General features: G+C 37.9%; 1 protein-coding gene and 1 long non-coding RNA gene across 3 annotated transcripts in view; one reads left to right on the top strand and one right to left on the bottom strand.

Moving 5' to 3' along the window:
* KIF6 (kinesin family member 6) overlaps positions 1-26,926 on the bottom strand; it is a 466,898-nt gene that overhangs the window by 62,778 nt on the left and 377,194 nt on the right. For both annotated transcript variants that reach the window (XM_074311016.1, XM_074311015.1), the window contains exon 16: positions 12,530-12,580. In XM_074311016.1, coding sequence (XP_074167117.1) covers positions 12,530-12,580 — 51 coding nt within the window. The remainder of the gene's footprint in view (positions 1-12,529; positions 12,581-26,926) is intronic.
* LOC141566457 (uncharacterized) overlaps positions 16,678-26,926 on the top strand; it is a 287,659-nt gene continuing 277,410 nt past the window's right edge. The window contains exon 1 of the long non-coding RNA XR_012489320.1: positions 16,678-16,766. This is a non-coding gene — a long non-coding RNA (uncharacterized LOC141566457). The remainder of the gene's footprint in view (positions 16,767-26,926) is intronic.

The raw sequence follows: 26,926 nt of genomic DNA, 5'->3' as shown, positions 1-26,926 counted from the left end.
TACTTTTTTGGTATGCAGTGGGACTTGGAACATACCTAGATCACCTAGGATGGAGGTATCCATGTGGAAGCTGCCAGGGACCTGCATCTGGGAGAAAACATATATATTTCCCTACCATATAAGTGGATGCAGTCTTTTTCCACTGAATCTTACCAGACTGGGACCATCAGCCTATATTTCTGTCTTTCCAGCTGTGTCCAGATAAGAATGTCTTGCTAACCATAGGCACTATGCATTAAGCTGTGTGGGGGAGGAAGGTCTATCTTCTTTTTTCCTCTTTTGGCTCTGTGATCCTGAGAATCACTTTGGGGTTTTGCTCTATTTCATTGGTTCTTTTCAGTTCTAATTGCAGGCAGCAGAATCCCTGGAGCCAAAAGCTCAGGCTATGGTAATCTTGAAGTCAGGTTTTCAGGCAAGATGTTGCTGTTCAGCAAGAAAATTCGGAGAAGCCGGGGTGCTGGAATGCAATTCTGGGGGAACTTTGAACTTGGAACTCGGGGGAATTGTGATATATAGTAACTGAGTTAAACTGTGAACCTAATGCTTCTCCCCCCACCAAATATTGAAGGGAGTGTAGAGGAAATTGTTTCCCCAGGTGTTGGGAGGGGAGAAGTATTTTTTATGTTTGTTCTTGTTCTTTGAAGATCTCCCCCCTGCTTTTTAAAGCTAATCTTATTGTTAAGTAGTTAAATGAAACTAGGGTTCTGGGGACCCCAAACTGGGAGAATACAAGGGGTGAGGTCTTCAGCCAGTGGAATAGACACTAGACACTCTCCAATCACCTTAAGGGATTGGAGAACCTTGGGGTCAGGGGTTAGAATATAACATACCTGGCTGTGAGCATCACAATAAGTCATTGTGACTAGGGCCTTTATTAATACTTCTCAGCACTTGAAATGTTCATTTTTATTCTTTCCTTTTTTGAATCCTCCCTATTCCTTAGGAGCCTATATAAACCACAGGATCACAAATATAGTTTAAGAAGATACCTCAGAAGCCATCTGGTCTAACATCCTCATTTTAGAGAGGGGGAACCTGAGACCCAGATAAGAGAAATGACTTCACCAAAATTCCATAGGTATTCAGTGGAAAAACTAGGAATGAGCCAAAGTTCAACTCAGAATGTAGTATTCATGTAATGTCCTCTCGAGGCCAAATTGTCCAACTCACACTAGAATTAGTAGTTTGGGTCTCCAGAGAGGTAGCTGTTAACTGCTTTTAAGGTTACAGAGATAGTCCTATAGGTGGTTGTTTCCCTAAACATTAGCCCATGAGTCCCTACTGTTGGACTTCCTCTTAACAATCAGTCAGAACAACTTTTTCCTTTTTCCTTCAAGAAGCACAGCAAATAGTAGTTACAAAGCATTTCCCTCAACATCTGGGGTAACTTTTCCATAAATATAGACCATAAGAGGCAGGAAGAATAGGTAAAGATGTAAAGTTGTAAAGTGCAAGGGTAGTGAGAGAAATACACGTGGCTATTATCCTCTACATTTCACTTTTTGATGGTCTGAACAAGGATTAAAAAGGACGTGTCAGTACAATACATGTTTAGACAATTTCTACCAAAATGGAAAGGCAGCATTTATGGACTTGACTCTTGAGGACTTTTGGTTTCAGTGACCAATCTAGCTATATTCAGAGAGGCTAGTCACCTAGTGACTAATAATTTTTTAGCTATAGTAATTCCTGATTTAACATTTACTAAGATATAAAGGAAAACTATTCTGTATAGTGAGAAGTAGCCATGCCAAAGAAATCAGGGATGCTAAAAGTGTGTATGTGTGTATGTGTGTATTAAATATATATATATATGTGTATGTGTGTGTATGTGTGTATAAAATATATACATACACAGCTATAAACACATATGTATATGTATGTGTCTTTATATATACTTACCTCTATAAATATTATACATTTATAGATCTATTTACATAGATCTATATCCATACATGCATAAAGATTATAGAAGGAAATTCTTGCAGATTTCTCTTTTATCATGTAGGGAGGATTTTTGCCAGTACACAATATGGATATAAGATATATAATTTCTTAATCCTTACTAATCCTTATTCATAAGGGTAAAAACACATGGAGGAAGAAAAGATCTTACTTTCCCTCCAATGCCACGAAGCAATTATACATTCTGTGCTTATCTTTTTCTTTACATTTCTCTACCCTATTATGTTCTCCAGTACAGTTATTCTGGCCTTAACAACTTAAACCCAGGCAATTTTGAAAATCTGTTCCCCTGTCCCCAGACTCCTTTGTCCTTTTTATCCTGCAGAACACTGAATTAATTTTCACCTACCCTGAGAAAGCACCATAGCTCGCAGGGTTCTCATAATACTCGTGGCTTGTGCCACTTACATATTCCATATTATTTGTTATTTTTATATCTGTCCTAAAGCACTTGTTGGAACCTGGATGCAATAAATTTGCTTTAGATCTAGATGCTTGCCCTTAATTGAGAAACTAAACAGAATTTTCTGCTTTCAAAAAAAAAAAAAAGAAAAGAAAAAAAGCAATATGTTGTTACAGAATGTACAATTGTTCATTTATCATTTAATAAGAATTTTCTTAAAAAAATAGTCCCTGACCTCAAGAAGTTTATGCTCTTTTGAGAAAAACTATAAGCACATAAAAAAAAATAAATATAAAACGTTTACAAAGTAAAGACAAAATGATTTGTGCAGCATGATGGAAGCTTGGCGATTAGGACAAGTTTCCTGTAAGAAGTGACCTCTGAGGTGAGCCTATAAGGAAATCTGTTAACTCATGAAGCCAAGGGGAAAAGGGATTATAAAGAAGATAGTCTATATAAAATAATGAGAGATAGGATATTGTGGATGAGGGATGGCCTGGATGGGATGGAGTGTGGAGTTTGTAAGGAAGAGTAATAAGCCTCAAAAGACAGACTGATGAGTTGTAAAAGTCAGAGTAGTTTGTATCTTATCACAGATGCAAAAGGGAGCAAGTGGAGTTTTTTAAGCTCAGGATTGTCAGAGCTGTGCTTTAGGTCTATCAACTTCTGGTTGAAATCCAAATGAGGAATATTTGAGAGAATCTCTATGAAGTGAGATGATCCCCACAAAGAGAAAGGATCCCTGCAAAGAGAGAAGATTCTGTGAAGAGAGTGGATCCCTGTGAAGAGAGAGGACCTCTGCAAAGGCTCAAAGAAGGAATTAAATATATCTGGCAAGATATTTCCTGGACAATCTAGGGAACACATGTTTTATTTTCATATCATTTATTCCCATCTTCATCCTTTCCTTTCCTGTAGAGAACATGAGGAAAGTATAGAATTTGGGCAATAACTGAAGTAGAAGTGATAGAGATTGAGGAAATTTATCTCCTGATGCTACTGGCCCAGAGTGATGGATTTCCTTTTAAGCTATACTAATAGTGAAACACATGCACCTAAATGAAAAGAATGGAGTACACCTATAATGTCCACGTGGGGATGACTTGCCCAACTCACACTGGTACTGGGAGTTTGGATCTACAAAGGGGCAGTTACCACCACTTTCAAAGTCATAGGAATAATCCTAGGAGTAACTATCTTCCTAAAAACGAGCTTAAAAGTCCTTTCTGTTGGACTTCCCCTTAATAATTAGCCAAGGCGTGTGTGACTTGTTCAGAGACAACTAGCACCTCTGGTGTGAGTCTTGCCAAGCCTTTTTCAGGGCTGCTCATCCACTTTTGCTGACCATCTCTCACCAGCTCTCACCTGTGACTTCAATAAACTGTAGTGGGTACAGCAGCCATACCTTGGTAAATCATCCAAGCTAAACCAGGTTGAGAGTAAGTGATAATCCTCAAACCTCTTGGTGAGTCAGAGGGATGTCTTCCCCAAGCATGTGAAGACTTCCCATGAGGAAGAGGTGGAAGAGAAAATTTGTGTTCCAATATCCATGAAAGCAGCTGCATTTAAGAGTTTGGTCAGATTCTGATTTCTTTTCTGCTAACTGCACTTTAATGAAGCTGTAAGAGAGAGCAAGGCTATGCAACTCTTCCTTATTTAAATTCACCCATGAGCCAAGATATCACCCCAAGAAGTCATTCGAAAACAAAGGATCAATAGCCAGGATATTCATTTCTTTCTTTCTTTCTTTCTTTCTTTTTTTAACTGAAAAGGCATAGCAAAAAATAATAGCTACTCCTCAAGTCCAAGGACATACCTTTTCACAAATACAGAGTGTAGGAGGAGGTGGACACAGACTTATAGTACAATGCTAGTAAGGGAGGGAATTACACGTGGCCAAGGCAAATCACAAGTCTGGAAACAAGGGACCTTCGTCTCTCTCTGAAGGATGACATTCACTGTGGAGAATGGTATTGGTGATGAACAAGTTGCGGAATTCTATAATGGCACTGAGCTAAGAGTCTAACTTAGACCTTCAGAAAGCAGAATACGTGAGTCATATTATCTCACCCTGTCACAGAAATGTCTTTATGGAGTTATGTTTTAATGTCACGCCTTCTGCTTTTATGGAGGACTGATAAAAGGATCCTCCGCTTGAACAGCGTTTCTGTATCTTTTGTAAAATTGCAGTTGAAGATATTGTTCACTGTGTCACCCAACGTCCTTCACACAAGGATCCCTATAATAAACTATGGCACAGGTTTAGTTCTAGAAAACATTTGCTTCTGTACATGAACTGTGTGCTGCTGGTTGTCAAAAAATGAAAATGTATAATTCCTCTTTCTATCTTAGTAGCTAGAAAATGGAGTGAAATTTATTGTTAAAATGTGGTAGTAATCTGCTTAGTTGTGGGGTCTGAAAGCAGTCATTCTTTTTGATTTCAGCTATAATCTGTTTCATGTTAAAATGTCACAGAGAACTTGGTAAACACTTAATGTTTGTTGAATTGTTGAATTTTAGTCCACAGACTATAATTTAGAAGCAGGTAGGATATAAATCCTATTTCAATATTTCAATCATTTGTGAAGGGATCTGGTCTTTGTGAATTGTTAACTAAAGACTTCATTTCCTGCAGTTTACCAAAATTGGATGTAGAGAAAGGATAATGATGAGTCTCTGTGATGAAGAGCTTTAAACAAAGACTTAGTGTGTCCTGGGGCCAGTCCTTGCTTGGTGGGTGGGATCTATTAGGGCAAAGATTCACAACCCTTTTCAAATCCTTTGCTTACAGTAAATCTTCCCATACATTCTATTCGACTTTAAAGGAAAAATACACATGTAAGAATAAAATGAAGACACCTAGTCAAACCAAAGAAAATAAATCCTTGAGTTTCTTATGCGTGTGCACATAATTAAAACAGATTCATTATTTTCAATAAAATAGTAGAGATTTTTTGAGAGGTATTCCCCTATCCCCTTAGCAAACTCTCCTGAGGCTCTACATTACCACTATACTTAGGACTGCTGGAACTAGCTGAAAATGTCTAGAGAAACAATTTTTTAATGATTAATTTGAGTATTTCCACCTCTCACAAATTGGCTGGGTTGATTGTTTTGTTGATTATTGAGGCTTAACAAAGTGTTAATAATATAGTATAATATAGCATGTATCCTGGTTATATTTTCTTTTTCTGGAGAGATCACTGTTAAATATTTCCCAGCATACCCATGCTGGTACTTGACCTTACGTCCCTACTGTCTAGTCTTCAAGAACCCAGGATCACCTCCAATGCATCAAGATATTTCAATGGAGAATTCCAAGACTTCTAATCAAGTACTATAAAATTTAAATACATGAAATGGCTACTTTTATTCTATTTATGTCCCCAACTAGACTATAAGAGTCTCAAAAGCAAGATCTTTTTGCTTTTTCTTCTCTTCCTTACTCAAGCCTTCCTCTCTCAGCTAAGATTCTTGTCTCTTTACTGGAAAAAAAAAAAAAGAGACTATTCTAAGTGAATTCCCACCCCATCTTTGTTTAATAGATGTCTACTAATATATACCTACCTCAGTTATGAGATAATTTCCCCTAACCTTCTTTTTCCTTCCCTGCTTTTTCCAATGTATTCCACTTCCTCTCCCTTTTCATTCTTTTCTTAACAGCAATAAACAATAGAACCACTCCCAGGTTTTGTCTAATTGGATTCCCCCTATGAATTGTGTTGACATATATATCATCTCTCCATATCTGAATGCAATACATTTATCCTTTTTTGGTCTTTTATCATTGTACATTAATGTTTACCTTTTTATGTTTCTCTTTACTCTTGTGTTTGATCATCAGTATTTCTCCATAGCTTTGTCTGTTCATTAGGAATATTTGGAAGTTCTCTAATTTATTAAAAGTCCCATTTCCCCACTGTGACATCATTTTCAATTTTGCTGGGTAATTTATTCTTGTTCATTTTTTTTGTCTTCTGGACATCATATTCCAAGTTCTGTACTCTTTTATAGTAGTGGCTGACAAGTCATTTGTGATCCTAAATAATTTCTGAGGTTCTTCAGAATTTGAATTCTTTCTGACTGATTGAAATATATATATATATATATGTATGCATGTATGTGTGTATATATATGTGTATGCATGTATGTGTATTTATATGTATGTGTAGATAGATTTAGATATAGACAGATGGACCAGAGTTCAAATCTGGTCTCAGACACTTAACACTTCCTGGCTATGTGACCCTGGGCAAATCACTTAACCCCAGCCTCAAAAAAAAAAAATTAGATATAGACAAATGACAGACTGATAGATAATTGATAGATGGACACATGGATAGACAGACATGAAATCTCTGGATTTTCTCTATGATGTTTCTGAAAGTTTTCATTCTGTAGTTCTTTTAAAGAGGTATGACTGGTAGGAGCTTTCTATTTTTATTTTGCCTTAAGAAATCTGAGTAATTTTCTTTTAATATTTATTGAAATTTGAGGATTTTTTTTTCTCTCTCTCTTTTGGTCATAGTGTTTAGATAGTCCAATGGTTCTTAATTTTGTGCTCCTTGATTTGTTTTCAAGGTCAATTGTTTTTGCTATGCTAGTTTTGTTTTTCAGTCTTATGACTTTCTTGTCTTGTTGCCTTATGAAATAATTAATTTCTATTTCATTCTTCTTAATCTTCAGGGAGATTGTTCAGGCAAGATTTTGTATCATTTGGGCTAAGATGTTCATTTCCTTATTGATTCTTCTCATTTTCTTTCTAAAATTTTTCCCCCTTAAGTCTTATTCCATTTATAAACAAAACAAAGCAAAATATCTTTTAACGTTTTTTTAAACTTGAGCTTCATCTCTTCCAAGAATTCTACTTGATTTTGTGGCCAAACTGTGTTTTTCTCCGAGTCTTTGTCTGTAGATGTTTTGGAGTTAGGTTTTTTTTCTGTTTGTGTCTGAAATATTTCTGTCACCAAAATAGCTTGTTATAGTGGCGTTCTTTTTATTCATCCATTCTTCCACGTGGCTTCCCAAATTCAAACTTGATTTTAGGAATGAACTCTGTGACACTACTGGAAGGTAGGTCTGGGTTGGTCCTTGGAATGGTGAGTGTTATGCTATTTCTTGGGATATTGAGTGTTGTATTATTGCAGGATCTCAGGGACAAGCTTGAGATCTGTGAACTAGTCCACACCTATCCTTATCAAGGCGTCCTGATATGTCTGATGGAATCCTTATATGACCTGGTGCACATTCTAACCCTGCAGAGCTCTGTGGACAGTGTGCTCCTGGCCTAGCCCATCCCCACTGTCTGCAGACTTCTCTGTCTCCTTATGCTGAGCTGGCTGGACACATGACTCACTGTGACTTTTTCTGGATTTTCTAGATCTGTTTAGAGGAGTTCATGGAAGGGAGCTTACCACACTGCTTCTTATTACTTAAGACATTATGGCTCCCCTAATATTTTTCCACCTATCTGCTACATTTGACATCATTGATAAATCTATTTTCCTGGATATTCTTTTCTCTCTGTTTTTGTAATAATACTCTTTCCTACTTTGCTCCATCCCTGCTTGTTCCTTCTTTGTTTCCCTTCCTGATTCATCATACTCACCATGCCTGTGGATGGTCCCTAAGGTTCTGTCTTAGACCCACGTCTCTTCTCTGTCTATATTTTTTTCATGAACTCTTGATAATTCCCAGATATAGATTCTCATCTATGTTTTTTTCATGAACTCTTGACAACTCCCAGATTCCTCAGTCCTTTGTGTTTCAGTACTGAATCATAATTTGCCTCCCAAATATTTCAAAATTGATGTCTGAACAAGTCTAAAACTGAACTCCAATCTTTCCTCCAATCTTTCCCCTCTTCCAAACTTCCCTATTTCTACTAAAGATAACCACCATCCTTCCAATGTCTCAGATTCATAATCCCAGCATTATCCTTGGCTCCTTATTTTCCCTCATCATCCCACATTTCTAGTTCCTGGATCTAAATGTTTTTGCCTTCACAGTATTTCTTACATTTAACCCATCTTCATTATTTTTTGTCTAGATTATTGTAATAGCTGTTTTCCTAATTGGTCTCCCTGACTCAAGACTCTTCCCACTCCAATCTATGCAAATGTAATTTTCCTCAAGTAGAAATGTGACCAGGACTCTGAAACCGCAGATAAAATAGCGCCTTTTCTGTTTCTTACACATGATACTCCATCTCTTTATTATGTGTTTGGACTGACTTTTTCCATACCTGGAATATACTCTCCTTATTTCCTCTTTACATAGTCCCTTTCTTCCTCTAATTTTTACTTCAGGTATTTTTTTTTAATTAAGTTTTCCCAGGCTTGTCAGTACCCTTCTTTCCAAAGTACCTTGTATTTTATTTTATTTGTCTTCCTTTTCCTCCTCCTTTTCCTTTTTCTCTCCCTCTCCCTCTTCCTCTCTCTGTCTCTATTATCTTTGTATTTGGGCATATATGTATTATATATACTTTTCTCACTTGTTAAAATGAAATCATTGTGGGTAGGGATCACTTTGCTCTTTATACTTATGTAGCCGATACTTAGCATAGTTTTTAATGGTTTTTGATTGATTCTTTTCATAGTTGCTTTCACAGTATATTACACATTGTAGATGGTCTCAATAAGTATTTATGGCTGACTACTATCTCTCACTTGGCATTATTACATTCTACTCTATCCAGGACAATTATTTTCAGGTATACTAATACTGCACAAACAAAACAGTATGGAGATCTGGAGAAAATAATAAAACAAACAAATGCCACTGAATTTGGTCAGACTTAACTTGAACCAAACAGTGATAATCAGCTAAAATGTAAATTAGTATCCATTTGTTTTTGGTTGTTTCCTTAATTTTTCATGTATCGGCTTGTGACTTAGTACCCAATTTTAAGTAGTCATTACCCCTTTTTTCTATTACTGTACTTTTAAGAATTGGTCTTAAACCATTCCCTTAGAAAGAGCTGACAATGGTCACATGTTTCTCCATAGGTTTAACCATCATATCAAATGTGGTCACTACCATTACTACTGCAAATTACTGTGAATTATATTCTCATTTGATTTAAACTGTACTCTATAGTTTATGTCAGATGCTGTGACTGTCTTTTTAAGGAATTAGTGTAGGATGTAAAGTTTATATTTTCTGAGAGATTTCCTGGGTGGAGTCCTAAACAAAGTACATGCTAATTTAGACTTGATCACTAAAAAGGGAACATGCACGCAACATATATATTCATGCATGTGGCTAGTCTCAAAGGTCAGATGGAGGCTGCTTAAACCACTGGAAGAGTCCTTTTCCCATTGGTTTGCCACTGATGCTTAAGCTTTCATACTCAAGACTTATTTCCTTGGGAATTGTTTCCTACTAAAATTCAAAATTTCTGTGTCTCTGTGTGTGCACACATGTATGCTCAGGTGCCAGTGTACTCAGATGGTACCTACATGTATACAGAGCCATAAAAATCAAAACCAAATTAATATCTAAAGCAACATTAGGTTCACTGATGAATGTTTGATGTGCTTCTTGGGCAGCTGGTTACCACAGAGGTCTGTTACATTATAGAGGGATTTGATTACAATATGTCAATGATGTTACTGGGAAATAACATTGTTTAGGGCAGTGTTATTGGGGGGTTGCCAATACACATGTACAACATATACAAATGAATTGGTTTGTACACAGGGACAGAAAAAAAAATCCAGTCAGCCATTAAGAGAAAGGAGATGGAAGGATCAAGACAGATGATAAAAGGAAAAGGGGAAAATATTGAAGATGGAGGATTATGGAAAGTAAAAAAGAGAAGTTGGCAAAATAAACATAAAAAGAAAAATTGGAAAGGAATGAAAAATGAGCAGAAAGGCAAGGAAATAAAAAAGGAGTAAATACTGTATTTAGTCACTGATTCATTTCCTATGCCTGAAGCCAATTTGGCTCTTGAGGAGTATCATAGGTCCCAAATTCATTTGCTGCTAGGGTTTCTAAGAAGTCTTCTGTCCCCAGCCTTCTGCCCAAATGCTAGCTGGAAAGGTGAGGGTTAAAACAGAAAACTAATATATAAACAATTTATTAAGTTAAGCAGTTTTCTTCAATAAGCAAAATTCACTTCTGAAATGTGGTCACCTGGGAAATGTGAGCAATGGTGTTTTTAAATCTCAATCAAATAACCTAAAGTGTTTGGACTATAACAAGGCATTTAATCTCAAAATGGCAGCTGGGAGATGTTAACACTTCCTTTCTAATTGGGATAGTATGGTTTTTAAAATAAATAGGTATTTCAACATGCTCTTAATTAGACTGCCAACCAAAGTGCTTTCTGTTTGAAGTTTCCTGATTACTTCAAGCAAATCTGAGCCTTCCTGAACTTGACACCTGCTGTCATTTGGAAGAAGGAGGCTTGGAGCATGATAACTAGACAAATAAGGAGCCCTAGTTTACAATATAAAGGATAGGAGGCAATATGGACCTTGAAAATGGGGCATTAATGAAGCAATGGGAGTCTGGAAAATATTTGTGTGGCCTGGAGCCTGTGATTGGAAACATGCAGCAATTTTCCAAAAGCCCAGGTCTGCTCCAGGCAGGGGAGAAAATCTGCCTGAGCAGTTCCAGTCCCTCTGCTGAATTGGCCAGGCCTCCCAGGGGGATGGGGAGTTGGAAGGAAAGGAAGGATGGAGCTCCTTACTCCTCAAGGAAAAGGTTTACCCTGTCTTAAACGCAAACTACTTATACAGTTATTTCAAATGGTATTTTCCACATCATTGTTTTTCTATGACAAGGGCTCATTAAATGCCTATGAGAGGAGGCCAGATGTTACATGAAGGAGGACCTTACCCATAGAACTGTCATAATGGAGCTGTTGTAGCTGATTTTGGGGAATTACTGCCTAGCACTTAAGAGCTTAGGGACAGAAAGAGAGCTCATAAGAGTCATTTTTTACCTTAGTCTGCTTTGAACCTTTCCTGAGCCCAACATTTTGAGGTCAGTTTCTCTCTATTAAAGAACTCACCTTTTGCTGGGGAAAAACAATCAGCTAAGTCTGTTCAAAACTTAAGAAACTCATTGGTTTGTATTACAATTACAAGTCCAGGGTAGCAGCTTCCTCTCAGAAGATGGTCAAGAGACTGACATCCCATTTCTTTTTTAAAGCATATTGGAACAGTGTGATCCCTAGAGCTGTGACCAGAATGTGTTAGGCTTCTTATTGTTCACATTGCATCCTATCTATTACTACCTTACTGACAATCATTACTGGTTTTAATAAAAGAAAATAACAGAAGCTCTTCACAGCACTATTAGTTGCTAGTTTCAGGTAAATCATTCCTGGTACAGTTCGGGTCCTTCTTCTATCCTTTTGACCTTGAAGACTTTTGTTTTGTAGTTATAAGAAGTAGTCCTAGGCAGGGAATTGTAAAATAGAATCCTTTAACCAGGAGATTTCAATTTTTCAATTGATTGTAATTCTTCAAATGACTTAGCATTGGTGCTGTGGCTTAGTCAAGAAAAGGAGCAGGGAATGATTAAAGGACCTCATCATCTGCCCCCAAATATCTTTCCCACCAGCTCACCAAGATCTTTCTAGTCTCCTCTGTGACTTTGGTTAAACAAATAAACAAATAAAAACTTGAGCATATTTTTTTCCAGGAGGCCATTGCCAAAGTGCACATGGGATGGTGAAAGCTATCTATGCCTCATTTACACACTCCATGCCTCAAAAGTAGACTAGTAATCAACTATCTATAGCTTTGAAAATGAGAGAATAAGGTATAAAGCACCCCAGGAAATAATGAATGTGTTTTTGTTTTTTGTTTTTAAAATCCATGTTGGGTAAAAAATGTCAGTAATGTGAAATGATGCTGCTTAAGGAGGAGTAAATCAGGATGGGTCATACTGCACTGGGAAACCTGAGCAGCCAAAGGACACTGGATGATGCATGGTGAGAGTTAGTATGGCACAGAAAACAGAACATGTCTTTTTCACAATTTTGCCTACACCTGGCTCTGCCAGTAGCCCAGTAAAATGAACTTTATGCATTTATTTTTTGTTTTATGGAAGCCCTTTTACATATATATCCCTGTAATCCGGCCAGGTGGCATGATATCATATTAACCCTCCGCCCCGACACAACAGACACATACTTTTACTCACTTAAAGCAACCCGCTGCATCTGCCGTTGGCTAATTTCTTCTTTTAGATGACCTGTTAAAGAAACAAGTGGCAAAAGTATTAGTGAGTTAACCTAAGTTCTGGAAAGATGCATCAGACTGAGAAGCCTCTAACCTTCTAAAAAAGATGTCAGGTGGAGACAAAAAGAAGGGTTATGTTTCTTAGTCCAGGAGGGAGCTGACAAAACTGGCAATGGAAGTGACAACAAAGCCAGGAAACTCAAGAGGGTCACTACAAATATGTTTTACATTCATTGGATTCAATTGCATCAGTCAGCTCTTTACAAATGGCTCAGCTGGAGCCTGTGTCTATATTAGTGATATACTTCCAAGATGTCATCACTGTGTGTTATTATTGAGGGAGGAATAGGATGTGGGTCTTTTGTTCATCCTTGGGATGAGAGAGAACTGAAATCCAGATCAAATTCCATTTTTTCCATGAAACCACATGAACTGTTGTTAAGGAAAAAGAGACCCAGGGTTTTGAGTTGTCCACAAGCTCAGTGTGAACCCACAGATATGGCTGTTACAAAAGCTATGACACAATTGTAGTCTACATTAATAGAAATATTGTATTTGGAAGGATCAATGGAGGCTATAGATCCATCATATTTTAAAGTATTCAGAATGCATCTGTAGCCTGTGTCCAAATCTCCCCAAGGAGGAGACTGGCAAGCTAGAACATGTCCAGAGAAGGATATCAAGAAAGGAAGGGGATGAACTGCCAAGTTATATGTAAAATATTTGGAGGGACTGGGGAAACTGAACCCAGAGAAGACTTAAGGAGGACATACTATCTCTTTTAAAATATTTAAAGGATTTTTTAATGTGGGAAAGATATCAGACTTTTTCTGTGTTGCTATAGAAAGTTAAGACCAGGCAAAAGATTTTGAATCAGCATGAAGAATTTCCTAACAATTAAAACTGTCTAACTTTGTGTATTTCTTTGAAAGCGATGAGTTCTCTATTGCTGCAAATGTATGAGGCAGCAGTATGACCTATGAGGGTTGTTACTCAAATGGATATGCAAATTCATTGATTCAGGAGATCCCTTCCACGATGTAGAATGCAAACCATCCGTGACTGCTTATTCTTGTCCACTTCCTTCCCTAAGTTCATTACAGGGGATCCTTGGTTTTACATTACAGCCTCCTTGGTTTTCTCCAATTATCTTTAGGTCGTCTGTGAAGCACTTTGACTATGCATCTGTTATCTTTTATTCTGGCCACATGACCAGCTCATCTTCTTGGGACATAATTAGTTGATAGTTTCTCTTACTCCCATTCTTCAGAACTCCTCACACTTACCATTTGCACCTTCATTGCCCTCGGTGTGATACTCATGTTTAATTCTTATAAAGTAGAGAATTCTATACTTCCTTATCATAGAGCACTATCAAGCGAAGGTTAATAGTAAAAGATGGGCCTTTGCTTTTGTGGGCAATCTGGAGCTAATGCATTTTTCTTAAAGTAATCTAGGCTTCTTTCCCCTTGCTTAACTCATTGACCATTTGCATTGTTTATCCCAGATATACATACTGTTGGACAAGTTTCAAATATACATGTTAAAATCCAGACAAGAGATAGCAATATTCTGAGGATTGATGCAATCAGCACCATGTTATCCACCTCACCAACCATAAGGAATTTCTCTTTAATGTGGACCTCTTTTGAAAGAGCATCAAACACCTTGGATGAGCACACATCTCCTCATTTTATGCTTTACTGGATGTTTATTATCAGGGAGCTGTCAAATGGGATTATTTCTTCTTCTATATCTTCCAAGAAATCTCAAATGAATCAGAGAGGTTATAGAAGGAATTTGTACATTTGGTGGGAGGTTGGACCAGATGACCCCACGGTACCTCTCCACCCTAAGAATTCATGATTGCTTTTGTATGTGAGGTAAATCAATGAGATTGAAGGTTTCTTTATTGAGATTGATTTAGCAAATATACTAGTGGTTAAAATGTCAATGCAATCTGCCTCTGATATTCTAGTTGCAGGAAGTGACCAGGGTAATGTTCCAGGAAATGGTGGAATATTTACTGCTCCTTAGTCTAGCATAAATCTCTTAACACTTTATGCATTCAAGAAAGGTCTATAGTTGAACAATATAACAAAGTATTAGGATATGGAATAACCATGGGAGATGATGCAGAACATTCTGTAACATTCAGAATCACTGAAGTTGAGTTTGAAGGGATATGTTTACATGTATACATAATGTGTGTGTGTATATATATATATATATATATGTATATATGTATACGTATACATATGTACAAGTAATATTTAGTCCAACACCTTCAATTTAAGAACCTAGCCTACAGTAACCCTGATTGAATTTAGCCTCTGCTTGAAAATATTTAGAGACAGAAGTTTATTGTCTTGTAAGAAGGCTATTTTATTATAAAAGAGAAAGTACTTTGTTAGAAAAGTACTTCTTAATACTGGGCCAAATTCTGGCTTCCTGTAATTTTCTCTTGCCATTCCTCCATTCTGTTCTCTGCAGAAAATCAAGTTAACTCTTACCTCTCTTTCACATGTCAGTCTTTCAAACATTTCAAGACATTTATTACCTCCACCCTCCTTGTTCCCAACAACTCTTCTCCACTTTCCTTCCTCATTCCTTCCTTTATTCTTCAGTTAGTACCTCCCTAGCTGCTTTTGTCCACATCTATTCTAGTTTCTTATGAGTGTCTTACCAAAAGAGATTTATCAAGCATTATTTAGGACCTAGGGCAAGAAAAAGGATATGTAACAGTAAGCAATATTATACAATGACCAACCGAGAGTGACAACTATTCTCACCAACAAAATGATCAAGACAATTCCCAAGAACTCTTGATAAGAAATAGTATCCACCTTCAAAGAAAGAAATGATGAAGTCTGAATGCAAATCAAAACATACTATTTTTTACTTTTAGGGGATATTTTTTCTTTTTTGGTCTGTGTCCTCTTTTACAACATGACTAACATAGGAGTATGTATTGCATGTTCACTCATATACAGGTTATAATATCCTCTTTACCTTCGTGGAGTGGTGGAAAAGAAAGGAGGGAAAAAGAGAATTTGAAACTCAAAAATTTTAAAAATAAATGTTAAAAATTATCTATATACATAATTAGGAAAAATATTTTAAAGAGTATATAAATGGCATTCCTTGGGTATGAAAAGTAATTCTGAATAATAAGAGATATTTTGTTGAGTTCTGGATGGGGAGTGGAATTGAGGAGAGGAAAGGAGAGAGGGTGAATAGAAGAGAGCATCCTATGTGCTCAGTAATAGAGAATTCTCATCTCTCTGACAGTATTATCTATAGCTTAATAAGTAATAGGGCCAAGGATGAGTGGGTCCAAGTTTGCCAATCAGGAAGATGGCAAACTAGAAACCTTAGTTAGCTCAGTTAAAATGGATTTTTCCTTCTCATTTGGTAATACTCATTAGAATAAATTGACTTTTAGTAATTATCTCTTCATGTATCAATGTTTTATCCCACCAACTAGCTGCAATGTTTTTTGAGAATATGTTTGTTTTTTTTTTCACACAGTGCCCAGCCTAATATCTTGCACATAACAGGTGCATTTACTGGACCATAAACTTTTTGAGTTCTCATTGCAAACTCCCAAGTCTCCTTTCTCCTTGAGTCTGTGGAGATTTCTTTGAATAGGGTTCCCACAAGGCAGATGGCCAAGGAAGTCTGGGGCAGGATTCAGAGAAATTTGCAGTCGTAGGCCAGTGAAGAACTAGTCATGTAAATAAATAGGGGAATTTAGCCATTGGGAATGCCAGTTCTATAAACTCCACAAACATAAATGTTTACTCTCAGAACAATGAGGCATTCCTTTAAAAAAGCTGGGTTTTTGTAATGTGACATGTGGACAAGATAGTTTTAGATTGTAGTTAAGCAAAACAGGATTTTGAGACTTGGCTAGCCTCTCCCGCCACATGGCTAATTCTCTTTTCTGAAATCTCACTAAACAAGTGTCTAAAAATAGCTCCACGGCTGGTACCAAATTGTTTTTTTCCAGTGGAGTCATTCTTCATGTGCAGATAACAGTCTCAATAATATGTTGGATCCTGCAACTCCACAGGTTTTGGCAAAAAAAGGAGTTGAGGGGGATTTCAGAATTCACTCAGCATGCAGCTTGCTGTCATTATCCTGGTGATAAATTTGCTGGTTTTGGCCCGAGTTTCTGGCTGCAGTCACATCCAGAGGTATGGAAAAGAGATGAAACAGTAATAGAGAACTCCCAGCCTGAGGCAAGAGGCTGTCTGGGAGAGAAACAGGACAAATCAGGGATGAAAAGGAAGAGGATGATGGAGAGGGAGGAAGGCCGGCGTGCCTCTAATGTGAGAATGTTGGTAATTAGTCCTTATAACAGCACATGGGAGAAATATCCTTTTCCTGCTTCCTGATCATTAATTAGCTGATGTTGAAGGAAGGAGGGGAAAGTGGTAGGGATTGGGCTGGTGCCACATGAACATTTAGAGAGAAAATATCTCACTAAAGAATCCCTGGGTGTGGTGGAGGAGTGGGGGACAGGAAGAATTGAGGGGAGGTTATTTTTATGTAGAGAAGGAATATGAATGAAAGCAATATAGTGCAAAGATATAGAATGTACTCTGCCCTGGTACAGAGCAGGTTACATTTAAGGCATTATTATTATGAAATAAAATCACACATGCCGTATCTTTATATATAGCATTTTGGATACTATGGCTTTCCTTTAAATTTATTTTGCATCCGTACTATTTTTAACTGGTGAACAATGCTGAAGTCAGCTCTCATGGGGTAAATTTGTCCACTTGGGACCTGAAAGAAGCCTTTCTGGGATAGGGAGTGGGTAGTCGACATGCTGATTATGTCAAATTCTGCCCTACACTTGATTTTATTGCATTATCAACCAATCAGCATTAATTTAGTATCTAATGTGAGCATGGAAGGAACAAAAATTATTTTACAAATGTTTCTTAGTCCTCGCTCAAAATTGCTCATAATCTAATTGGGGGGAAAAGATGGATAAAAATAAAAAGAAAGGGAACAATGCAAAGTACTGAAAGCAGGAAGTGCTACAGGAATTTAGAAGGAGGATAAATCAATGAGGACTGGAAGAGACAGGGAAGATCATGGGTACAATGGGCTGTGAGGGATGAAAACTTTGAAAGTGGATATTAGAAGAGAAAGCTGCAGAAGCATCTTGGGGGCAACTGAAAATTACAGGGCGATTACAGTTTTTGTTGTTTTTTATTTTATTTTTTTGGTACATCTATGAAAAAGTTGAGGAAACTGAGGGAAAATGACTTAGTTAAATGAATTAGTGAATGACTTGTTCAAGGTCACACAACTAATAACTTTGGCTGGATTTCCTGATTCTACATTTGCCACCAGCTGCCCCTGGTAGGTTGGAGTTAGACATGACTGTCATCGGAATGCCATGGGGTAGGTTATGGAAGCCATCCACGGTTTCAGAGCAGCACAGTGAAACGAATAACAAGGCTGATGTGGGGAAGACCAGTTAGCCAGGGGAGACTATCATGAACCATATCAAGGTGGTAAGGGGCTAGACTAGAGCAATACTAATGGGAACAAAACTCTCCCGGTGGCCTCTCTTTGTTTCTATTTCCTACGGAGGGTAGCAATGTCAAAGGGAGATGGGAATGAGAAGTCTAAATAGGAGCCAGATTAGCCAGCTCTTAACTTGGCTCAGAAAGATATAGGAGAAGCCGTGGGCAAGAAGACAGAGAACAGATGGAGTCCATATTGGCGCCCGAGTGAACTTGTTTGAATTCATGGCTTGTGCCATTAGGATTAAGACAACTCACATGATAGGGAACATTATGACTTGGAAAGCCCTCTCTTCAAAAAAGCCCTGTGAGGGAGGAAGGCAAGTGTTTTCTGTGGGAGGCTCAGAGAATGGAAGTCTCTCACTGCTAAGGATTACATAGGCAATAAATGTTAGAACCAATCTTTGAGTGGAGGTCTTTTAACCTGTATACCGTATAATTTCATCATTTCTGGGAATAGTAATAGTAAATTAGTAAAATTAATAAAAATAGTAAAATAGTAAAAAAAAAATTAATAGTGAATAACAAAAGTAACAATGAACATTCCATTAGTGCTATTTAAGGAGTCATCTCATTTGAGTCAACAACTGTCCCTGTAAGGTCCTAATGGTATTATTACCCCCATTTAACAGATGAGAAAAACTGAGACTTATAAAGTGTTCTTTCCATGGTTACCCAGTGTCAGAAGAAGTATACAAACTTAGCGCTTCCTGACCCTCAAGTCCAGAATTTTTACTTCTGTGTCAGTTTACATTGAATGTTTTTATAATCCCTGATATTTTCTAAGAATGTAACTGTAACATTACAGGCTACAGGACTTTACCATCTTGGGGCTTTCTCCTCCTGTCATAGCATAGTTTACTTTGAGTAACCTTGGCGAGACCTAGTTCTTCCTCCTGAGGCAAATCAGGGGATTGTTCAACATGTTTGCAGAGAAATTTACCTCTGTGGGATTCCCAGAGAATTCCCTCAGTGACAATAAACATGCTGGATCAGGAGAGTGCCTTTTACAAGATGATTCAAAACTTTTAGGCTTTTGGGACTTTCTGTAAAGACTAGGATTGCCAAGTCACAGAATCAGAATCTTAGGGTTTAAGCACAAGGGTGTGCTAGAGCCAGCTCATACTGGATCCCAAGAGTCAACTGTTAATTTGCAGTGTGAGCATTTACACCTTAGAAATTGGTAAACAAACACTATAAATCAAGGCCTGATTCATTATTCTGTTGCTTGTATAGACTTGAGAAAAAATGTTAATAATGTAGATTTAATTTGCCTCAAATATGCATACACATGTGTTGATGTATGTGCATACATGTGCATATGTATGCATACACACACACCTGATACATGTAAGGGGTAGTCAGTGGTTAACATTGGTCGGATGGAATCTCAGAGGTCAGCTAATCTAACACCTATTGAAGCAGAATCCTCTCTAGCACTTTTCTACAAATACTTACCCACTTATTCATCTCTTAAATTCCTCCAGATATGGGGAAAACTCTCTTTTTAAGGTTGCCTTAATTGTAGAGAAGCTTTTCTTTACATCAAGGGGAAATGTGCTTTCTACAGATTCTACCGAGTTCTATTCTCTGAGAGATGGGCATGGAATGTCTAATCCCTCTTCCCCAGGTCAGCTTTTCAAATACTTGAAGACAGCCCACAGACTCATAGTCTGTGAGAATTGGTAACTGTTGTGGGCAGGAAAACTTATCTTTAATGCCATTGCCAAGGGATCAGTTCCCTTTTCTGCCACATGAACCAAACATCAAATTCCACTCCTTTTTCTTCCCGACATCACCCATCCTTTATGTGGTAATTCAGATTACCACTGGCCACAGAATGCTGCATCTTGCTCACCAGTCTTTTTAGGTTCTCAGGTACAAAGTTTGTAGATCCATCTTCCCTAATCTATACTTCTGCAGATGCCTATATATTTAAATGTCAAGTCTTTCTGAGACTACCTATCCGCAGTACCTTGAATATCCTTTGAAAAAGATAATTTTAAAAACAATAGATGAAAAACAGCTGAAAACAACTGAGATTGCAAAATTAAAATTAGGAAAAAAACCACATTCAAAAGGGGGAAAGGGAAGAATCTTTGCAACAAGTTTCTCTTATAAAACAAATCTAGTCAGATATCCAATTTTTACTAAGAGTAGCTGGCCACATATTTCTAATTTTGAATTATCTTTTTGCAATCTCAGGATTGTGTTGAAGTTTTCTAATGTCCAACATTTTGAAATGTATATGATCAAAACTGAACATTTTATCTTGTATGACTTTCTATACTTTGTTTAGTTACAAACTCTTTTCCTATCTGTACTTGGCAAAGGTGCTTTCTTCCTTGCTCCTCTAATTTGTTTTATGATATGATGTTCTTTATTTAAATTATATATTGATTTGAGACTAATCTTGGTGTGTTATATGAGATGCTGACCCTAAGTCTAATTTCTGCCATTTTGTTTCATAATTTACCAGAAGATTTTGTTGAATACTAAGTCCTTAACATTAATCTCGGGTTCTTGGGTTTAATCTAAAATTAGACTATGTTCATTTGTTGTGTACCTAATCTGTACCAATGACTGACTTTCTATTTTTAAACTAGTACCAAATATTTTTGATGGTAGTTGTTTTGTAATGTAGTATGAAGTCCATTCTTGCTAGGTTTGGGAGTTTTATGTCAAATATCAGTTAGCCATAAGCACTTCTCAGTGGCAAATGGATGAGGTCTCTCCAAAGATACAGAGAGCTCTTGGCATTAGTAGGCACAAACATTCCCTGGGTCCTTACTGCTGAAAGGCGATATTCCTTGCTTGGGTGAATATTCTTAAAACTTTGCACATTCTAAGACTAACTTGCAGAAAAAGTGACAACCTACACTGGTTAAGGGTATTTCTTCATTCAAGAGTTCAACTGTACCAATGAAACCATAGTCCCAGTGCTTGTTTCCTATCCTAATATTCTCTCTCTTTCTCTCTCTCTCTCTTTCTCTCTCTCTCTGTCTGTCTCTCTCTCTCTGTCTCTCTCTCTCTCTCTCTCTCTCTCTCTCTCTGTCTCTCTGTCTCTTTTTCTCTCTGTCTCTGTCTCTCTCTGTCTCTCTCTTCTCTCCTCTCTCTCTCTTTCTCTGTTTTTCTCTCTCTCTCTGTTTCTCTCTCTCTCTGTCTCTCTCTGTCTGTCTCTCTGTCTCTGTCTGTCTGTCTCTCTCTCTGTTTGTCTCTCTCTGTCTCTCTCTCTGTCTCTCTCTTTCTCTCTGTCTCTGTCTCTCTGTCTGTCTGTCTCTCTCTGTCTCTGTCTCTCTCTCTTTGTCTCTCTCTCTCTCTCTCTGTCTGTCTCTGTCTCTCTCTGTCTCTGTGTCTGTCTCTGTCTCTCTGTCTCTCTCCGTCTCTCTGTCTCTCTCTCTCTCTCTCTATCTCTGTCTCTTTTTCCTTTCTCTCTCTGTCTCTCTTTCCTCTCTCTCTCTGTCTCTCTCTCTCTCTCTGTGTCTCTGTCTCTCTCTGCCTCTCTCTCCTCTCCTCTCCTCTCCCTCTGTCTCTCTGTCTCTCTCTCTCACACACACACACACACATTCATTCCAAATGAATATGATACCTAAGGGATCTTTCTTCTCATTTTAGAATTTGCCTGTTTCCATTTAGTCTTTAGTCATTGCACCAAAGCCCTTTTTCTTTGAAATCTAACAGATTCAATGAATATATAGCAAAAAAAAAAAAAAAAAAGAAATCCTATGTGTCAACAGGGCAGGAATTCTGCTTACACTGGAACTGTTCAAGATCTTCCTAACTTCCTAAGAAGACCAGGTTATATAGGCTGGGTCTTTAAGGAAGGTTTTCCTTCTAACATGAGAATCCTCCTCTCACAGAACTTCTCTTACCATTATTACCCAAACTTTGCTAGTGGGAACAACTCTCATTTGTAAGGATGACAGCATTGTGCCAGTACCTGAATAATCTAAATAATAAGGTCAATCTTTTCCTTGATTATCAGGTAATTCAATATCATAGACTGGACAGCCACCCTAGCACCCGCCCCATTTCCCTTCCTGCCCCCACACCAGACTTCTATTTAAGACCATAGACTCTGTCCCCCAGAACACCTGCTGCTTCCAACCAGGGGGAAATGTATTCAATCCCTAGAGCTGACCTCATAGCCAGAAAAACTCTGATTCCAATTCTGCTTCTGATACACATTGGCTGTGGGACTCTGGGCCAAACTCTAAGCCACATTCTGAGACTAACTGGCAGAAAAAGTGACGGCCCGCACTGGTTAAGAGTATTTCTTCATTCAGGAGTTCAGCTGTACCAGTGGACCATAGTTCCGATCCTAACTTTCACACACACACGTACACATGCTTCCCAGCCAGTATTCTACCTCCTCAGTCTGTGCCTTTTTAAAGCTGATTTCACCCACACTTACTAAGCTCTTCTTTCTGAACTATGCTAGACTCTTTGCTTCCTCAAAGCTCAGTTCAAGTGACTCAACCTACAGGAACCTTTGGAAATCCCTTTGTCTGTAACTTGTATTTAATTTTTTGCAAACGTGTTGTTTCATTTCAGTAGAATGAAAGAGTAAGATTAAGATTTGTCCTCTTTTTGTTTTTAGGTTCTCAGTACCTAGCACAGGGCTCGATACATAGTAAATAATTAATGACTATTGAATGAATGAATGAAACTAATTTTTTCCTCTTTGGGATTTTCATTGTAGCTACTAATGACAATAATAATAAACAACAGTTTAAAAAATTGGCAAATCCTGGGCACCAGATCAGGTTTCCAGTTGCATTAATTTCAGACAATGGAGGCTGTTACTATTATTACCCTATACAGAAGTAGTCTACAAATGCAGACTATGAGTTAATTTGTGGATTTGTCAAAAGCGCTGAGGCAAGCATATCAACGGAGGGCATATCAGTGTAAAAATACTTGTCCTCTGAGCACCAAGAATGGCTTCCTTTATGCTAACTGTTTTAAAGGCTCTGGAGATTCTGATTAGGTTGGCATCCTTTCTGGAGATGTTAATTTTGAAAATCTGAAGATCCTGATCTTAAACAGGGAGGAGGAGAATAAGCTTCTAAAGCCAATCTTTATATGAACTCTTGCAGACCATCATTCTTCTTTATGTCTAAAGATGCTGTTGTTGCAGCTGTTGCCAGTGATCAGTCTCTGAGCAGGCAGGGAAGACCCATACTCTGACATTCCCTGCTGCTCTAGGAGTTGGGGGAATCAGAGAGTCCCTGGAGAGGGTCTGGAAGCATTCTAAGCTTCTCTGACTCCGGTTTGGGGTGAAGGGGGGACAGGCATTTGCTTTCATTCCTTTTTATGCTGCAAACAAAGGAAGACTATCCACTCCTAGCATCCATGTGATCACATGCCCCTTTAGCAAGTGATGTCTCTGAGGCAGAATTTGAACTGAGGTCCTCCTGAATCCAGGGCCGGTGCTCTACCATTGTGTCACTTAGCTGACTCCAGGATCCCTATTCCTGGAGATCTTCCAGAGGTGGCTAAAGACCTTGTCATGAAAGCTGTAGAGGGAATTCTTGTTCGGGGAAAGGTTGGACTCTATGACCTGTGAGATATCTTCCAATCCTAAGGCTCTATGATTCAGTAAGTCTTTAAAAAGTAGATGCTAGACTTTGAATCGCTGGCTCCTGGATAGGACCATGCCCCGACCTCGCCTCTGACATTTTTTGCGTCCCCAGGCTGTGGTCCAAGACCATGCCCTGCAGTAGCATATGTATGCAAACTGCTATCCTTTTCATTTTCATTCACGACTATGTATGGCACTCATAGGAAAATAGGTCAGAAGGATTACTATTTGTGGTTTATACAGTAACCAAAAGACAGGAAGATATGGCCAGGGAAATGGTGACTATTATATATACGAAGGTTTGAGTCTCGTGTTCATAAATAAGAGTCTATGGAATGTTTCTTGTTTGGATTTTTTTTAATGATGTAAGTAATTTGACTCTCTGAAAATCCTAAATGGTTATGTCTCCCTAACACAGGGGAAAAAAACTATCAGTGATGTACATGTGCTGTTTGTACTCCGCATGGGGCATATGATCTTATGTCATCCCTGGTAGTTCTTAAGTTTCTTCTTTTGTGACACTGCCCAAGGGTAAAAGGGAGAGAGGATTTCTCCCACTAAGGACGGTCCCTGGGGCTTCTGGATTTTTACTACTCCCACTCTCTGGAGCTCACTTTTATCCTCTTGCAGGCCACACAGAGACAACAACTTTGTTATAGTGTAAAAACTGGTGATACAAACTATATACAGGCGAATTATCTCAAAAAGACTTCTAAGGGATGTTTCTTTTTCTCACTGGATTAAAAACATTTTAGAAATTCTTCTTTTTGCCTTGTTTCTACAGTGGGATACCATATAGATGTACCATTTGGACCATGCAATTATTGCTGGAGAGTACTTTGTAGATCTTTAAGTGATACACAGATGTGAACTATTATTATGGTATTCTGTGGTAGAAGAATACTCTGCCTCAGGAAATCCTACTCTTTCTTCCAGGGCCACTCTGGCACTACCCTCTGCAAGAAGACTTCTCTGATCCATTCAACTAAAAATGATCGATCTCTTCTCGAATTTCTCACAGCACTATCTGTACCTTTTCCCATGTATTCATCACATTTCTCCATTGCATCTCCTTTACTTGTGTATGTTCCATCCCACTCCCATTCCCCTACAAATAGACTGCAAAGTATTTGAGAAAAACTTGTTATTCCTAGCTATCTATCCTGTGCCCTATAACAGTGCTTCACATAAAGGAGATGTTCAATGAATGGTTCTTGACTTGAATTAACTTGCTTCTCTATTCTTGTTCCTACCATCCTCTCCCTAGGGCTTCAGTGAAGATTCCTTATTTCTATTCTCTTTGCTGTTCCTAAGTCGTCATTATTCCTTGGAACCTCTCACATCTCCATTTAGGTTTTCATTATACAAATGCACTTTAAAGCTAATTCCAAATAACTTCTGTTACAACTTTCAAAATACTTAAGACCTCTCTTTATATTTTAATATTTCTATCTTCAATCTGTCTGAGGTTAAATTTAAATTTGTCAACAAGTCTTTAGAGATAGATTAGTTTTTACTGGTTTTTTATATTCAAAGATCAACAAAAGATTTTTTTTTTTGCTTCAATAAAAGAAAGTAACAGACTGTTTAACAACCTCACTTGGCATTTTTTGGGATTGAGTCCAAGTTTTCAGTGTGTGTGGTTTCCCATTATCACTCCCTCAACAAATTAGAAGATAATATTACATTTCTCTTTATTGTTGTCCCTTTTTATGACTAAATATTGAAGAGAGAAGGAAAAGGTGAAGAGAATCTTAAAAGTTCATATCTCAGCTAACTGAAGCACCATTTTGTATGTGTCCTCAGAGAATTTATAATAGAGGATCATGGTCTGTCTTTTTAAAATCCAGGGTAATTGGTCTCACCAATTCCCTTTCTGTACTTATTTTAGGGATCTAGTTATTAGGATTTTGTAATCTTGGAGCCCCTCTCCCCCCACCCCCGCCAGTCTATGGAAGAAATCTTTTATCTTCCTAGTCACTAAGTAGACACAGGCCTACAATATACTCTTAAAATATATCTGCTGGTCATTATGTTTACTCTTCTTACTTATTCTTTTAAAGCAAACTCTCAGTATGCAATATATGAACTTATCTGTACTTGTAGAAAAAGTATTTTAAAGTACAAACAGCAAAATAAACACATTTTTAAAAAAGCAAGAAACTCCCAAAGAGTAGACTATGTCTTTGAGAAGCAGGTGAAGGAGTGTGGAATTGGAAGGAAAAAGCAGATAATGTGTAAATTCATTAAGTCCAAGGGGCACAGGAAATGTCTATCTGGATCGATCACTCCTTAAGCAAATCAGTGAGTCAGCCAAGGTTCCAACTGCTCACCATTATAGCTAATCCAGTGTTGTAGTGCCCTTCACTTCCAATCAATTCATCCTCTCCCTCTAATCTGTGAGTTCTGTAGCCCTGGGACCTGGCTGAGGAATTCCAATGTTTCCAAATTCTCCTGTCCCACTTGGCTGTCATTTCTTGTGATTCTTCAGTCTCTTCTTCCAGCTAGGAAAAGTGCTCTTCCTAAGCAGCCTCAGATGCCTACAGATGGGTTTATTGAATGGAAATTTCAGAGAATTATAATTTGAAAGTGGCCCAAAGACAAGCAACAGATATGGTCTTGGAGTGGGACATATCTGCCTATAGTCGCAGCTTAAGGACAATTTTCTTTTGGTTGAGTGAACACTGGTCTCAGCACCTGAAGCAAAGCTTGGATGTGTATTTCTCTAATGTGATTGCCTCCCAGGGAACAACAGAAAAGGGCTCAACATTGGAAGGAGAAGAGGTAAGAAAGGCAAGCAAATGGAAAAGTGGTCATCATTTCAAACAAAAATTGCATGATTATATTTCCAACTGAACTGCCGAAGACATGAAATCTGGTGAAAATTGTTCTTTCCTTAAAAATATCAAAAGCTAATATTTTGCAGACGGATCTCAGAGGGCCATGCTTGGACAGCAGAACTGGGCACTGTGCTGTCCAAAATAAACACACCTGATCTGGATTTGGTCAGAGTCACAAGACCAAACAAGTGGCCAGAGAATTAATGGAGGAATTTAAAGATTGCTCTTCATCAGCCTCAATCTGAAAAGGCTTCTGCTCTTGGAAATTTATGCGAGCTTGGAGGGGTTGGGAGCAGGGTGGAGAATAGATCGTGGTTGTAGGGTAGGAGCTGACAAACCAGGGTTTGTTTGCTTTTTTAGGGGTCCAAACTGAAATTTCATTACTT

The sequence above is a fragment of the Sminthopsis crassicaudata genome, chromosome 4 (assembly GCF_048593235.1).
Source record: "Sminthopsis crassicaudata isolate SCR6 chromosome 4, ASM4859323v1, whole genome shotgun sequence".
Lineage (NCBI taxonomy): Eukaryota > Metazoa > Chordata > Mammalia > Dasyuromorphia > Dasyuridae > Sminthopsis > Sminthopsis crassicaudata.
Note: the sequence above shows the minus strand (reverse complement) of the source record. Positions and strands in the feature narration are given on the sequence as shown.